At 41.8% G+C, this 13450-nt stretch overlaps 1 protein-coding gene across 1 annotated transcript; it reads left to right on the top strand.

Moving 5' to 3' along the window:
• Nucleotides 1-5492: 5492 nt before the first annotated feature.
• snx19a (sorting nexin 19a) lies at nt 5493-13078 on the top strand. The gene is made up of 11 exons (XM_034140390.1): nt 5493-6980; nt 7268-7406; nt 7496-7596; nt 7670-7795; nt 8430-8548; nt 8664-8754; nt 8843-8993; nt 9189-9312; nt 10391-10575; nt 11062-11149; nt 12409-13078. Exons 1-11 carry the CDS (start codon nt 5493-5495, stop codon nt 12527-12529), a joined length of 2733 nt encoding a protein of 910 aa, XP_033996281.1. The 3' UTR covers nt 12530-13078.
• The last annotated feature ends 372 nt before the right edge of the window (nt 13079-13450 follow it).

The following is a 13450-nucleotide window of genomic DNA, read 5'->3' as shown; positions in this document are numbered from 1 at the left end:
GGTCCTCCAACGCCTGGGCGGTGTCAAAGAAATTCGCATCCCGTGTCCGCTTTCCTAAGAGGGGAAAATAAGCAATATACAAGATCTGTTTAGTCGCCGTGTAGTTTTACAACATACTAGGAATGTGTTTTTTGTATTTTCACAAATAGAATTAAGGTTTCACAAATCTGAAACTGTGTTATAAAGAATCTTTTGACTCTCTGGGATAATCCAGTCCAGATTTGATGAGTCTAGGTATAGTGGTTTTAGATCAGGACCTGGTCTAATGTGGTCTACATGTAAAAAAAGCACTGAAATCTCCCTTTTTTGTATTTTCACAAATAGAATTAAGGTTTCACAAATCTGAAACTGTGTTATAAAGAATGTTTGGCCTCTCTGGGATAATCCAGTCCAAATAAATCGGCTATGCAGCGATTTAAGAGGTTCAAACACGGAGGATTGTTCCTTTTTGAAGAGTGCTTCATGTATGCTTGAACTTTGTTTAATGTTGTTGAGGCAAGTTAAACATAAAATATGATGAATATTATGAAATAAACATGATTGTGAACATCAGTTCGATGCGTAACGTTCTTTCAAGACAAAGTTACAGTGTGTGTACCTTTGCGTTTGGTTGCTGGTAAGGAGGACGAGGCGCTGTGATCTAGAATGCAAAGCTCGCTTGTTTCCAATCCCGAGAGTTGTCCATCCTCGCCTGAAACAGACGATTAGTGCCATGAGTTAGTGAAGCAAATTACAGAAACACTACACAGTTATTCACAAGTCAAAACGTTTTCAGAGCGGCCGAGAATATCTAGCTAGCTAGATGTAGCTAGCTCGGGGCCGGTGTTAGCCTATCCAGCCTAGCATGGCTAGCTTGATCTACTGAGCAAATAAAAAGTACATCTGAGACCATTATTGTGCAGATTAAAACCCCAGTGCATGTAGTTGATTTTACCTTCGTCGTGGTAGTCATCGTTGGCCACTGAATCCGCCGTTTGTAGTCCTGAGTTTCTTTATATTTAGCCGGCTGTGCACAATTCCCAGGTCGAGTGAAAGCTACCGAACTGGCTTCAGTAGCATTCCTGGGTCGCGTCCTCGGCGTAGCCAGGGATTGCAGGGAGCTAGCTAAAGGCGCGTTTCCACTACAGCCCGCAGCCCGGTTTAAGAGGGCTGTGACGTCAGCGGCCCGTCTTTGGTTGCGTTTCCACTTGGCCTAGTACCGGCCGGCGGGTCCTAATTCACAGTTTTTCTGGCCTCATAAAATCGTGGGGCCAGGGCCGAGACAACGAGGCTGAGTCGGGCTGAGTATGCTAAACTAGAGAGAGCGTCGCTGGCAAGGGGGCAACAACTACAACAAGATGGACATATTTGACCATGATTTAATTGTAATACACGTTTCAAAATGATGCCGAAGTAACAACATACTGATACCGGTTAGTAAAAACCATGAATTAATGCTTTGTCAAGTCTGCAGACAGACGGCAGGGGAAAAACCTTTTAAAATGCTTGTTTTCTAAATGGAGATTGGCTAAGCTAACGCAGTATATGCCCCGACCGTCCACACTCACAACAACGGCCTATACAGACATAAATAAAGCAGCGACTGTATTCACCATGACACAGGCAGTCTGTGGTTTGTACTTGTTAAACTTTTGTCTAGTTTCTGAACATATATGAGGAGCTGTGAGCTCTGAGTGCTAACAGCTAACGGCTGTGTTGTTTTTCTGGGGTCCTCTGAAGATCACGTCACGGCTCCGCCTACACTGCGTTACTATAGATACTGCCCCAGTTCCTAAACTGTAATGGAAATGCGCCATAAAGTGAGCCAGTCCTAACGAGGCCCAGCCATACCGAGCGGGGCCGAGCGAGGCCGTGTAGTGGAAATGCGGCATCAGCTATGATCCGTGAGGGGCTGATTAGTGGTGCGCCCGGGCTGGCGAGCCTGGGAAGGGGTTGATTTTTTGGGCGGCCGGGCTCCTGGAGGGCTTGACTTCCTAGACCTTTTACCTCCGTGGCTGCGGCCGCGTCCTCGCCCTGGTCTTCCGGGAGAGCTGACTGAAGCTGCTGGCACGTTCTGGGGAACCGCGCCGGAGACTTGGTCCGACAGCTCGCGAAGCTGGGAGAGAGGGAGGCCTGGGGCTGAGGAAATTAGAGATGGGCGAGTCCTGATTCATCCGGATCATTAACCCGGATCCTAGAAATGAGCTGGTCATGACGAGTCTCCCCTCTCCATTAACCCGAGTCCTTGAGTCCCACACTTGGTGTGACGTACAAATTAAAACTATAAATTGCGTCACTCGCTACTCTCTTTATAACATGTAAAATCACATTACAACGTACCCCAAGTCCATCTACCTACCCTTTAGCAAGTATACAGTCACAGGATAGCTGCCAGAAGTGATCGTTTGGCTCAGGGGAGGGGACGCGGATCAGTGAAACTTCCTGCAGACTCGTGGGGACTCAGAGGAGCCGACGGCTCCAACAGCAGACTCGCAGATTCGCAGATTCGCAAATCCTGACTCGCTGCAACACACAGCGGATCAGACTCGTGCGGACTCGGAGCCGTAACCATATAGCAGCAGATCCAGAGATCCAGCAGACTCGTCCGTCATGCACGAGTCCACAGCAGACTCGGATTCGCAAATCCTGACTCACTGTGTGTGCAACACACAGCAGTGCGGACTTGCAGACTCAGATTTGCCAAATCGCAAAATAACCCTTTTTTTTTGTGATCAACATTTTTTATTAAAGCAAAATACACTGTGTAGCGGAGGTTAATATAACGTCAGTTTAATAGATAGATAGATAGTACTTTATTGATCCCAAATTGGGAAATTGTTGTTGTTACAGCAGCATAAGGCATTTTACAATAAAACAAAACTACAAAATATGCAAGAATAGAAATAAAAATAAAATAAAATATAAAATATAAAATATACATGTCGAAATAGAAAATATACATGCAGATATTATATATATATATATATATATATATACAAATATATATATGTATATTCAAAATATATGGAATAATAATATGCTCGTGAAATGCAACAACTTTTCGGTTTCACCAATAGGATTTCTACGGTCTTGGTCATGCTGACTCATATGACTCAAATGACTCGTATGATCCGGATCTCTTCAATGACTGACTCAGAAGACCCTGAGTCCGTAAAATGATCCGGATTTGCCATCTCTAGAGGAAATGCCCTGCTGCAGGAGATGAGCGATGAGGAAGTCTGCCTCGGCTGTGCATGAGCCTCTGCGGAAAGCCACGCGAGCGCTCTGGCGCCGTTGGCTCGAGGAGATGGAAGCTTCCTCGAGCGGTACATCGGAGCCAGGATCGAGAACCTCCGAGAAAGGTTTGTGAATAGAATCGTCCGAATTGGACATCTTGAGTTTTATACTTCTTGAGGTGTTTTAACGAGGAGTAGTAAGGTTGCTACCATTGCGTTTTTTGTCACCTGAAATGACAGCTGGCAGAGGGAAGAGCAGATATAAAGGGATTAGCGGGAGCTATGATAGGCTTGTGGGAATGGGGAGAGGAGAGATTGGTTAGCTGGGGAGTGACGCCCCCGATCACTTAATGAGTAAGGAGAGTGTAATGTGGTGACGTGTAATCTGAATGAAGAGCTTGGTCTTCCTGATTGAACTTGCGCTGAGCTTCATGTGTTCACCTGTTTCCCTTGTGTTTCTGCCTCCCCTGCCCAGCTGTGTCTTGTCCTTTGATCACCCTGCTGCGTATTTAGTCTTGTCATCCCCTGTGCTCCTTGTCTGATCGTCGTCTTTCATGTGCTCCTTGCACCTCTGTTTGTTCCTGTCAGTTTTTGTCTAGATGCTACCAGTTTTTGGATTTATTCTTGTTTCTTCATGGTCAACAGCTTTTTTGTTAAATAAAGCTCGCGTTTTGTTTAAAACCCGCTTCTCCTCATCCTGCATTTGGGTCCTGATTTTCCCCAACCCTGACATTGAGTCACTGTTGTATCCCCTAAGGACACATTTTGAAAATAAGAATTTGTTCTTAATTGATTTTCCTGGCTAAATAAAGGTTCTACTACTACTACTACACATTTTAACAAGATGTGTTAAGTTTCTTGACTACTGGATGGAAACTGCTGAAGTAATATTTTTCTTTCTACTATTTTTGACGAGTAATTCTAGCAGAGAAATGTATAAGAATCATAATAGTAAAAACATTTATAAATGAGACAAGGTGTGAGTATGATTTATCTTTTCTCATGTTCACTTATTTCATTTTTTTATGGAGGATGAAAAATGACAATAACACACAATAGGGCTTCAATATATTTTGCTTTTATTTAATTAAAAATGTAAATTAAGAGTTTTAGTTCTGATTAATTACCAACATGTTTGTAAATTCATTAATTCAATTCTTTTTTTCATTTAACATGTATTTTGTTATTTCTAAACACACTTCTGTATTCTGCATAAGTTTATTCAAACTCAATAAATGAACATATGGGGCTGTGAATGTGTGCTTGCTGGCAGGTCAAATGTTCTCCTAACAGCTAGTTATCTGTCCCTATGTGTGTGTCTTTTCTCTGCAGACTGACGCAGATAATCCTTTGTTGGAGGATTAAAGCCACGTCCTGGAGGAGGAGGGGATCCTATGCGACCTGTATCTGTGTTTTAAAGCTCCTAACACCTTTTAAGGTAATGTATGCTCTATTTTCTCAAAGCTGGTTTTACAACAGGGTGAATATTCCTTTAAAACCACAGTATCATGTCAGCAGACTAGATGTGTTTTAGCCCCATTTGCTAGGTGTGCAGAATGTGTAAACAAGGTTTGCCTGAGGCATCTCAAGTAGCTTCAATGCTATTGCTTGTAGTCCTGTGGGCTCATCAGTATGTTGTGCTGGTTTTCAAACATTTAGCTGTTTCCATTATTTACCTACAGTGCAGTAAACTATCTATTGTGACTGAGATTTGGTTAATGTCATTTGATTTGGACAATGGTAAACAGTAACTTCAAGTATATTTACTCAAGTATTACCAAACACAATGTCAACATGCTAATGATTAGCAAGACAATGATTACTATGTCCACCTTCTTAGTTTAAGATGCTAACCTTTGCTCATTAGCATTGAACAAAATGTTGCTGAACATGATGGTGGTGATTGATGAAAAGTGATTGGATCAAAACGCTTTAAAAGGGATCTTGTTGGGATCATAAATATCTGTATTTTTATTTATTTGTATTGTGATAAAAACACAGGTGGGTAGTACATTTAAAACATCATTTAGTACATATAGTACATCATCATATAATTGCCAAAGTTGTCAGCTCAGTGTTGAAAATAGTCTGAATAAAGAAAGTTCAAAACAACAGTGAAAAGTCATTATACAGCAACATTGTGCAACTAAGACGACTGGCTCCATCGTGTGAGGAAATCAACTGAAGCAAGTACTACTATTCTTATTTTTTGTGCATGTCAGAAAACTGATATATCCATATATTTTTCAACAGGAGACCATTCCCCTGCTGACTGTAATGCCTCCCACAAAGAGCTCCATTCACTGGACTTTATCAGAGGTGTTTGGGCAGCGGAGGGTGTTGGGGTTCGGAGCTCTGCTGGCATGGCTCGTCCTCTTCCACTTGCTGGTCAACGTCTGGCTGCTCTGCGTCTTCACCAGTCTCTTGGTGGTCCTCGGAGGTTGGCTGGGGTCCCGCGTCATACTGGACACAAACAGCCTTCTCCATCTGGAACACTTTTTGCCTCTTGGCAGTATGAACCCACCTCTGTACTCACCTGAACATGAGTGGAGGTTGAACAATGAGATCCACAATGCCGTCCACAAAGCGGTGCGTGACTTTGTGTCTTCGTGGTATCGAACTCTGCTGCCAGAGGTGGAGGGGGAGTTCGAACGTGCGGTGCGTAACTCGATGCTGGAGTCAGTGATGGAACTGAAGGAGCGTGCACGGCGAGTTGACAGAAAAGCTCTAGTTCAACGGCTGCTGGAGCTTTATGGTTGTCACCTGCAGACCTACATGGCGGCGAGACACATACAGTCGACGCAGAAGGAGAGCCTGAGTCTGTGGCGGCTCTACAGTGAAGTGGATGCCCCTCACCCAGCCGTGAGCAGTGCATCTGCTGAGCTCAGCTACTCCAGGGCCTTAGTTAACCTCGTCTTAAATGTACTGGTTCCATACCCTCAGATGGAAACCAGGACGGGCGGTTACATGGTTACAGAACTCATCACCTGTAACGTGCTGCTGCCGCTCATAAACAGGGTATCCGATCCTGACTGGCTCAACCAGACCATTGTCGACGTCATCACCAAGTCCAGAGAACCACAGGAAATCAATGTGGATGAGTTCCCAGCTGCACCTGGACTATGCAGATGTGATGTTCAGAATGAGTCCTGGACCACCTGCAAGTCTCTGTCATCGTCTGATCCAGCCAGCTTCACCAGCAGAAGCTCCTCTGATCAGGATGATCCGCAGAGCACCATGTCTGAGAGAGACTCCTCCCAGAGCAGCATGGTGAGCCTGATGTCTGCGGGGAATGTGGAAAGTTGTCCCGCAGGTTTGCCCTCACCGTGCAAAGTGAACTGCTGTTCCCTCACGCCCGGCCACTTCTCCCCCTCGATAAAGTCCAAAAGGATTTCATGTGACTCCTTAATCCAGACGGACTCAGAAGACGACCTGACAGGAGGCTTTTGTGAATGTGGCCCTCCAACAAACTTCTGCAACGTGATGAATTTTAAGGATGATGAGGCGTTCGGTTGCTTTGGTCCGCTGAAGAACCTTGGGGCGAAGGTGGTGTTGCCCGAGGAATCCCAGTGGCCAGCAGGAATAGCCCTAGAGAAACCCCAGCCATGTTCTCCAAAAATATTCTCTCTGACCCCCTGCGACTTTGACACCACGAACACCCAAGCTGCACCAATGAACATCCAGAACGTGCAGATTTCTGGCACTATCAATGCAGTGGAGCAGCGCGGCACAAGCATACATCCCTATACTCTTTACACTGTAAAGGTAATGCCACCTACTACTTGGCAGATATATAAACTATATGATATATAGATATATCAGCCTGCTCACTGTAGTGCTCCTTATCATCTGTTTCCTCTGAATAGCCTGTGTCTTCTCCATGATGGTATGTTTGTATTTTTATCATGTTCTGTTGCCTTGACCTCTTAGAATATTTAACAAATTGTACGGTGTCCTTGGGTGTCATGAAAGGCGCCTTAAATAAAATGTATTATTATTATAAACAGTTATTATTGATTATCACACTTTAACCTCCACTTCCTGTTTTACAGTTTGAGAAAATGGGCGATATGGAAAACGGTGGCTCTCCACAACCGGCTTCCTGTCACACTGTCAACCGGAGATACAGCGAGTTCCTCAACTTGCAAACACGTCTAGAGGAGAAGCCCGAAGTCAAGAAGGTTATCAAGAGTAAGAAATGATTGTCTGCTTTAATTGACCATTGGATTTTACCGTACCAAGACACATGCACCATCACAAATCAATGTCATGGATTTCAGATGTCAAAGGTCCAAAGAAAATGTTCCCTGACCTCCCGTTTGGCAATGCAGAGTGTGACAAGGTGGAAGCCCGTAAAAGCCAGCTGGACACTTTCCTGAAAGTATGTTTTCACAACTTTTATGATGTGCTTGCTGTGATTCTGTAATTTTAAAGATTGTATTTCTTTCTCCTAGCAATTAAGCTGTATCCCTGAGACATCCAACAGTGAGGACATGCAGGAGTTCCTGGATCTAAACTCAGACGCCTGCACATATTTTGAAGAAAGAAGAAGACCATTAGTCAAGTCAAGGATTGATAAGGTGAGAAAGAATCTAAATGCTGTATATCCGGAGAGGATAGAGAGTGATTGTAAGAAATGTAGTTTGGCATTTCCCTGACAAAGTAAGATTAAAAAGTGAGAACAATCAACAAGGACATTTGGAGAGGATAGACATCTCTCATGGCTGTTTTTCATTAACTGAGAAAAGGCTTGCATCTGCCCCGTTTTTCAGATCCGCTGGTTCTTCAGTTCTTAAGTTTCATAACAAAAAGCCCAATGGTTTTTCCGTAATCCTGGAAAGGGTCAAACATCTAACCAAAAAGTGTCTTTCCTGCCCTGAGTACGATTTAATTAATAGTTGAACATGTTTGTATATGTATTAAGCTTAAGATAGCAGTTTCTTAGCTTATTTTAGCGTTGAAATGCTAGGCTAGCTCAGTCCAACAGTAACTGAATCTGCCTACCAGCATTTCTCTTCAGCTTGCTCATCAACTCAAATTTAAATTGAATTCAAATTCAAAGGTTTTATCGTCATATGCACATAAGCTACAGTGTAGACATGGCAATGAAATTCTTCTGACCCTTGATGCAATGGAAATGATGATTTATGTACAGTCCTTTGAGAAATGTAATTATCTCCAGTCTTCTCTTCTCCAACTTGGTTTCAATTGAAGATGATGGAAAATGCTATGGACACCTTGAAGACAGCTTTCCCTCATCCTGAGCCTCTCAGCCCAACGGAGGACCTTGAGGGGGATTCTGATGGAAAAACAATGGAGAGTAGAAAGTACAGGTGAGCGGTGTAGGCTTTTGGAGAACATAACACAGGGATTGTCCAGATAAATAGCAAATATTGTTGAAAAATATTTAAAAAATGTATTTCCATTTTTGAGTTTTTCACACAGCAGGAGGCATATGTTCCCAAGCAAAATTTCACCAGTTCTCAATATACCTGACCTGCACCCTAAAGTGACGTACTGCTTTAGTGAAGGCAGCGCTGTAAGTAACTCTATTCACCACGTCCACCTGTGATTGATAAATGCAAGTTTAAAACAAAAACAGCTTAATGTTGTTTTGCTTCTCACAGGTCCTCAATGGTATGTCCCTGTCTGGCCTGGAGAACTTTGTCCAAGAGCAGGAGAGACTTGTATGTGGTTTGAATGGCAAAGAGGCAGCCAGGCAGAAATGTGAGAAGCCCGGCAAAGACAGAAAGGCTTCTTGGAAAACTCATGGCACAGGTTGATATTCAAACTGCAGTCGGTAGAGAAACAGCCTTAGAAAAGCAACGTGCAGTAACTTAGCTTGACCACTTGGCCGCAGCAAAACTCCACTGTGTGTTTAGACTTTAGAGAGTTCCTAGAAGTCAGAATATTCCTGAGTCTGTGCAATATGTCATATATGATTGTAGGTGTTCTCATTATTGTGTGTTACAGACACGGCTGTGGCAGACGTTGCTTTGAACATTTTGTGTCTGCTGATGAAGGACCAGTGGAGCTGGCTGTGCACTGAAAACATACAGAAGACCATCAGACTGCTGTTCGGCACCTTCATTGAGAGGTACGACTTTCTCTCCGCTTCTGTATACCTCTGACAGGTGATTTTCCTTTTTGAGTAAAAGTAAAATGTGACGCACTTTAAGATGTCCATTTCATGCTACTCAAAGCAGACCCCAAATATTGTTGTCAAATGTTGTTGTTTAATCTCCACTACGGTATTATTAACATTATTTTGAAGATTCAGATTCAAATCAATAATAACAAATATAAAGACATATTGTATTATTAGTCATTTAAGGTTCAAATAAAACTTTATTGATCCCTTATTGGAATCTACAAGCTGCCCAGCAACATACAAAGTAGTTAAAAATAAGGTCTAGCTTCATGAGCTACAAAATCAAAGTGATGAGCACATTATTGCATAAATGATTATAATCTATAAAATATAACATAGATTATTTTCCCTTTATACAGCTAAACATCCTGATGCTGGGTCCTCTTCTGGTAGACAAAGCACTAAAAGTGGTTTGTTGCACTCGACTGTTGCATGCAATTCTCTCAAATGTCCTTTAAAAATACAACTCTCTGTTTTAAATGCAATGTTTATGCTTCACTGGGAATCTAGTATTACCACTGGGATTGTTACTACCACACACTCGGTGGGAACTGTGCTTTTGTAATCTCTAGTGTCCTGCTGTCATTATCTGATTATACTGGCCTCCATTTTTGGACTTCCCATTACCTCTGGGAGTGTTAGGGTTCACTAAGCATGTCAGTAAATAATGTCCATGCTCCTGCTATGGTTTATAGATTTAAGAATGCATGTTTGTGTTGCTTCCCCCCCTTGTGTGCATGTCATTGTTTTCTCCTAATCAATCAAAGCATGTAAAGTTAATTTAATTGCTTGTTTGTCTTAAAGGTCACCTATTATGCAAAATCCACGTTTTCCTGTCTTTTCTACATCAACATGTGTCTCCTCTGTGTAAAGAGATTCTGAAAGTTTCAGGAAAAAAAGATTCGCTCACTTTTTGTCCTGATCCATTTATATAAAAACCTGTCTGAAAATGAGCTGATCAGATTTTGGCCACTTTATCATGCAGGAAAGAACACATTACATTAAACCGCTCTTTCTGTCTCAGATGGTTGGATGTCGGTGTTGCCCACCTCACCAGTGCCCCCTGTTGGGTCATTTACCTACAAGTCCTGCAGGAAGCTGTTTGGCCCGGCGGCACGCTGCCTGCTCAACACTGGCCGGATCGCAGTCCTGCAGAAAGAGAAGAAACCAAGGAGCAATGTTTGGACTGTCTGATGCAGCTGATCCCAGGTACTTAAGCTATTTGAGTTGGATTCCAGCTGTGTGAATACTTCTTTAACCCTCTGGAGTCTAAGGGTATTTTCTCGATTTGTAGATGTCTCCCTAAATCTCCTTTTTAAATGTACTTGTTATAACATGGCACCCCATGAGTTACATACCAAAATATTTAGGAAAATATGTGGTCTTGCTAACAATGCAAGTCACTCACCTTAGAGCACTGTGTGATGAGATAATTAGCTCCAAAGCTGAACATTTGACATCTGATTTTTGGACATACATTTTGAGGTTAATATTTGTATTTGCAATGATGTCACTATGTTACAGAAGTAAACAAAGGAGTCCAATGAAGGCGTCTCAGGTATGGGGGAGAGAAACTCCCTCTGGAAGGAGCTTTGGGACCATTGACATGCACACAAACCTATTTAACACACAACAGGTGTTTCTTTTTATAGGTGTTGTCCTTTTTGATTTGTGTCGTTGTTTGTGCCCAAGCAGAGCTCATCACTGATATTCTGGGAAGTGAGAAGTACAGACTGAGCTTGGAGACCATGCTGGAGTCTGTACAGGATCATCAGATAAACAAGTGAGTCAACAACCAAGCTGTCAGGTAAACATGCATATGACACTGCTGTTTAAAGACAGCTACACTCGGGAGCTGTAAAGTGTAAACAGGGCAGGAATGTCTCTCAAAGCTGTAATACTCTAAACTGTATAACTACAAGGGTTGTAACGCAAACCTACTATCTGTATCTGTTCACGCCTTAAAAATATCTGGATTTGAATCTTGCCGATTGTTGGCGTGACCTTTACCAGAAGTTGTTGGTCTTTTCTTTTGCCATTTATACTCATCATACGTGTGTTTAGCTGCAAACACAATAGCATCATATTTTAACCATGTACCTGAAATAGTTAAATAAGAAATATACATTTAAAATAAAAGGTAAACCTAAACTGAGTCTAAATGTAAGATATGTAATTGTCAATGGTCCTGTTTTAACTTAAAGGGGACCTATCATGCAAAATGCACTTTTGTACGTCTTTTATACATGAGTATGTGTCCCCGGTGTTCCAGGGAACTCACCAAGTGTCAGAAAACACAACCCTCTCTATTTTCCTCCATACCCAAATCTCTAAAAAAGGGGCTGCAACGGATCTGATAGAAACTGATCCAGATTTGAACACTGTCCTGACGTCAGGACGGTGGCACTACGGCTATTGGGCCAACTCCACCAATCAGGAGGAGACAGCCACGGCCATTGCCGTTCGAAAGCGCTGGAGACGCTGTAGTACATATGCCAGGCCAGTAGATGGTGCTGTTCTCACTGAATCAGCCCTTGCTAAAACAGAGCTAGAAAAGTGCAAATTGAGCGAAATGAGGCATGGCTAAAATGCATGATCTGTTTGGTATTTTGAAAAAAAATATATATAAATATGCCTTATATAGGTATGGTCCTACACTATATTATTATAATATAGCATGATAGGTCCACTTTAATATTGGTAAAATGTCACGAGTCTCTTTAAAAAAAGGTTTTGGTTTATAATAGAAAGAGGCACAAATAAAGTGCTACAGCGTATTGGGCACAATCAAATAATAATACAAAAATAATAATTCAAATTTAGCTTAAAATGACAAGGAAAAAAACATGAAAGCTATTAAAACATGTTATAAAAAAAGCTATCTTGGCCTTTAAGTATCCACTTTTAAGACTCTCCCTTTTAAGACTCTTGTGCCATACAACACACAACAACAAATACAATATTGATTATATATATACAATCATATCCCCTATTATCCATATAAGCATCTGTGTTAATAACAGTCTGTTTGATTGTACGCAGGCATCTGATCTACTGCGTGTGCGACCTGCTGCTGGAGTTTCTGATCCCAGAGTCGTGTGACGAGGCCTTTCAGGGGTCTCTGCTGCACAAAGACCCAGAGAGAGACCATCCTCACATATGATCAGCACATGATAACACAGTGATGGATACCGTGCACAACATGTGTCTGAGGGTTATGTTGTATTCAGTATGGCCTGCAGTCACTCGTCTGTGAGGGCACATACAGTAAAGATGAGAACTGTGTGATTATTTCTGGAACAGCCGAAGGGGACACATCAGATAGATACAGTTGGGTGATACAGTCAGCATAACCCTATCAATCATTAACTAGTGTTCCTATGTGCATTGGCTCATGGGATCTATGCAAACAGTGTGCATTTATATTAATAAATAGGCAATAAATACACCGACAACTACAGGCAAAACAGTCAAGTGGTCTGTAACTCTTACTTTTGTTTCAAATTTTGAATAGACTCTTTTGATCGTGAGCAGCTTTTGAAAAAGACTGACTTCTTCCCAGACATCAGACCTTTGATGAGTCTATACAAGTGTAAAGATTAACACCTCAATGCATGACTTAAGAAACCGCAGTGAACCATGCTCCTTATATATCTGACTTAAATGGGAGATTTAAAAGAAAAGAGGAGACTAATCCCCAGCATCTTCAGTATAATGTGTTTGTATAGTATGGACGCACACAAAATATGAAGCCAATATTTCAATGATAACATTTTCAATTATTTAAAATTCAAATGAAAGCATTTTTCCCAAATATACAAAGTCAAATTGTATTCCTTTGTCATGCTGAATTAGGCAGAGCCAAATAAATATGGATATTTTGTGTATTTTTCTAACTTTTGTGAGTGCGATTTGGTTTTTCCTGAAGATTATCCCAATGGAAAAATATATATAGTCTTTCCCATCAGAATTAGTTTGGTCTTTTTTATCTAGTTTCTATCATCATCAAATGAAATTAAAATTAACAAATTAACACTATATCATCAGTCTGATTTTATTACTTGCAAAATCTTCAATCAAAATT

Source organism: Trematomus bernacchii, unplaced genomic scaffold (genome assembly GCF_902827165.1).
Source record: "Trematomus bernacchii unplaced genomic scaffold, fTreBer1.1, whole genome shotgun sequence".
Taxonomy (NCBI): domain Eukaryota; kingdom Metazoa; phylum Chordata; class Actinopteri; order Perciformes; family Nototheniidae; genus Trematomus; species Trematomus bernacchii.
This window is presented reverse-complemented; position numbering and strand designations above follow the sequence as displayed.

Excerpts from the sequence above, each read along its gene's own strand:
- snx19a (XM_034140390.1), top strand. The coding sequence starts at position 5,493 with ATGCCTCCCACAAAGAGCTCCATTCACTGGACTTTATCAGAGGTGTTT. Across the intron at positions 7,597-7,669 it reads AGCTGGACACTTTCCTGAAA|CAATTAAGCTGTATCCCTGA; the intron begins GTATGTTTTCAC and ends TCTTTCTCCTAG. Across the intron at positions 11,150-12,408 it reads CAGGATCATCAGATAAACAA|GCATCTGATCTACTGCGTGT; the intron begins GTGAGTCAACAA and ends GATTGTACGCAG.